Genomic DNA, 3,451 nt, shown 5'->3' with positions numbered 1-3,451 from the left:
TACACCACAGTGCCAATCCCTCAAAAGCATAAGTTTTAAAAGTATTTATTTATTTACTTGAAAATCAGATTTGTAGAGAGAGAGGGAGGGAGAGGAAGGGGCAGAGGGAGAGAGGTCTTAAATCCATTGGGTCACTCCCCAAATGGCTTCAATGGCAGGAACTGGGCTGGTTGGAAGCCAGGAGTCAGGAGCTTCTTCTGGGTCTTCCACAGGGGTCCAGGGGCCCAAGTACTTGGGCGACCTTCTGCTACTTACCCAAGCAGATTGGCAGGGAGCTGGATCAGAAGCAGAGCGACAAGGACTCAAATTTGCACCCATATGGGATTCCGCATTGCAGGCATTAGCTTTATCAGTTATGCCACAGTGACAGCCCTGAAAAGACATAATTTTAATCTACTCTATATTCACAGGCATAATTCGCCTCTAACCATAATATTCAACAAATAGTATTTTTTATGTGTGTGAATTCCTCAGGATTTTCTAGGTGAAAATCATATCATCTGCAAGTATAAAACGTGTCACTTAATCCTTTCCATTTTTGATATCTTTACTTCATTTTTCTCCAGTAATATGTCTAGTCAGTTTTGGTGATTTGTGTCTTTCTAAAAGCTTTTACATTTTACTAGATTAATTTGTTGGCACATTCACCTGGTTCTTGTCCTAATTTTCATACAAGATGCCTGTATACACTGTAAATTTATTATTTTCAGCTACCTGAAAGATACATCTCTGAATTCTACCCTCCACTACCTCAGTTCTTTGCCTTCAAGACATAGACAGTTATTTGTGGATGGACATAGTTACTTCCTAGTTTTGTGAAAACGCATTCATTGAACAGTACATTTACTTGTCATATTTTATTGTCTAAGCTTTCCAGCAAAATTTAAAGAAACTCCCTCACCTGGAAAACATGTACTTCTTGCAATTCACTATAGCACTCATTGATCTTTCAACATGTTGTTGCAAATGGACATTTTATTCTGTGATCGTAGATGATTCACTAGCTACCTTAACATTATTATTATGGGCCGGCATCGTGGATCAATAGGCTAATCCTCCACCTTGCGGCGCCGGCACACGGGGTTCTAGTCCCAGTTGGGGCACCGGATTCTTTCCCGGTTGCCTCTCTTCCAGGCCAGCTCTCTGCTGTGGCCCAGGAAGGCAGTGGAGGATGGCCCAAGTGCTTGGGCCCTGCACCTGCATGGGAGACCAGGAGAAGCACCTGGCTCCTGCCTTCGGATCAGCATGGTGCGCCGGCCGCGGCGGCCATTGGAGGTGAACCAACGGCAAAGGAAGACCTTTCTCTCTGTCTCTCTCTCTCACTATCCACTCTGCCTGTCAGCAGACTCATAGAATGGCAGATGTCCTAAATAGCACTCTGGCCTCAGAATCAGCCCTAAAGGCATTCGGATCTGGCTGAAAGGCCCATGAGAGTATTTCAGGCATGGAAAGCCAAGACACTCTGGCAAAAAGATCTCTGTGAGTGAGATCCCAGTGGAAAGAACAGGTCTTCAAAGAAGGAGGTACCTTTCTCTGAAGGGAGGAGAGAACCTCCACTTTGACTATGACCTTGTCTAAACAAGATAAGGGTCGGAGAACTCAAGGGGCTTCCATAGCCTTGGAAACTCATGACTGGTGCATAGGGAGATTACTGATGCCATAGACAGGAGTGTCAATTTGTAAAGCCAACAACAGGAGTCACTGTGCACTTACTCCTCATGTAGGATCTCTGTCCTTAATGTGCTGTACATTGAGGCTTAATGCTATAATGAGTACTCAAACAATATATTTCACTTTGTGTTTCTATGGGGGTGCAAACTGTTGAAATCTTTACTTAATGTATACTAAACTGATCTTCTGTAAAAAAAAAAAAAAGGAACTATTCAACATGGAGGCGGAGGTCGATAAGCTGGAACTGATGTTCCAGAAAGCTGACTCTGATCTGGATTACATTCAGTACAGGCTGGAATATGAAATCAAGGCTAATCATCCTGAATCAGCAGGCGAGAAAAATCCAGTTACACTCTTAAAGGAAATGTCAGCTATAAAGTCTCGATATCAAACTTTGTATGCACGCTTTAAACCAATTGCTGCTGAGCAGAAAGAGACTAAAAACCGCATTTGTGCTACTATGAATAAGACTATGACCATGATACAAGAACTCCAAAAGCAAACAGACCTGGAGCTGTCACCACTGACTGAAGAAGAGAAAACTGCAGCAGAGCAATTAAAATCTCACATGCCAGACCCATGAAGAAATGGAATTGCAAAAGAGAATTTAAATGGAGAAGCGATCAATTCCAAAGAAATTTAGGAAAATATCTTGTTAACACTTAGCTTCCAGAGTTGGGGGCTGGTGAAGGAGAAAGAGGTTTGGCTTGAGTGTCTGGGTAATGATGGTTTCCAAATGAGAGAAAATAAGAAAGGAAGATATTATATGAATGATGTTCAGTCAGAATGATGGAATGTGAATAAAGGATTTTAGATACACACACACACACACACACACACAATCTTGTAATTTCAGGTAAAGGTGTCACTTAACACTGTTTTGCATCTGTTTGCTTTTTGTATAGTTAATAAAATGTTCTGACCTATCATAAAAAGGAATATTTATATACATTTTGGTTATTCAAAATGTAAAAGAGCATGCTATAGTAATTAAAAGAGAGGCAAAATGTTTGTACTAAACATTATATAAATACTTCAAAATATTAATGGGAAATGAAATTAAAAAGTAAGTTTATTTTGGTGTAAAAATTGATATCTATACACAGTTTTTTATAATATACATTTTCCACAAATATTTTGAAATTCTCCCTTTGCATATATTGATATATAATTTCATTTTGAAAATGTTGATTGCATATGTGGTCACATTATTGGTGGGACTGCCAGAATGTGACTTGTGGTCTGCCACAAAACCTAGCTGAAGTAATAAACTGGCTTCTCTGTGAAAAAAAAAAAAAAAAAAAAGAAATTATCAATTCCCCACTTGACTCTCACTGGGATTGAACATGACAATAGGTCTGATCTGATTTCATCATCATTTAAAAAAAATCATCTATTATTTTTCACTTTATGTTTCTGTGTGAGAGCAAACTGTTGAAATCCTTACTTAATGTATACTAAGCTGATCTTCTGTATATTAAGATAATCGAAAATGAATCTTGATGTGAATGGAAGGGGAGAGGGAGTGGGAAAGGGGAGGGTTGTGGGTGGGAGGGACGGTATGGGGGGGAAGCCATTGTAATCCATAAGTCGTACTTTGGAAATTTATATTCATTAAATAAAAGTTAAAAAAAGAAAAAATAACATTATTATTAACTATTAATTAATTATTAACATTATTAATATTATTATTAAAAGTGGCTAATAGTGCCACTTTTTATAATATCAAATAACTTTTTACTATACAGAAAGAAAGCTTGAAAATCAAAGTTTCATCTTT

At 38.6% G+C, this 3,451-nt stretch overlaps 1 protein-coding gene across 1 annotated transcript; it reads left to right on the top strand.

Moving 5' to 3' along the window:
- Nucleotides 1-1,875: 1,875 nt before the first annotated feature.
- On the top strand, nucleotides 1,876-2,980 carry LOC149123686 (SKA complex subunit 2). The gene has a single exon (XM_089304997.1). It carries the CDS (start codon nucleotides 1,889-1,891, stop codon nucleotides 2,252-2,254), a length of 366 nt encoding a protein of 121 aa, XP_089161123.1. The 5' UTR covers nucleotides 1,876-1,888; the 3' UTR covers nucleotides 2,255-2,980.
- Nucleotides 2,981-3,451: the final 471 nt, after the last annotated feature.

The sequence above is a fragment of the Oryctolagus cuniculus genome, chromosome 10, assembly GCF_051225735.1.
Source record: "Oryctolagus cuniculus isolate XC-2025 breed Fujian yellow rabbit chromosome 10, ASM5122573v1, whole genome shotgun sequence".
NCBI classification, from domain to species: Eukaryota; Metazoa; Chordata; class Mammalia; order Lagomorpha; family Leporidae; genus Oryctolagus; species Oryctolagus cuniculus.
Note: the sequence above shows the minus strand (reverse complement) of the source record. Positions and strands in the feature narration are given on the sequence as shown.

Bases quoted from the DNA above. Each gene is read 5' to 3' on its own strand.
- LOC149123686 (XM_089304997.1), top strand. From the start codon at position 1,889: ATGGAGGCGGAGGTCGATAAGCTGGAACTGATGTTCCAGAAAGCTGAC.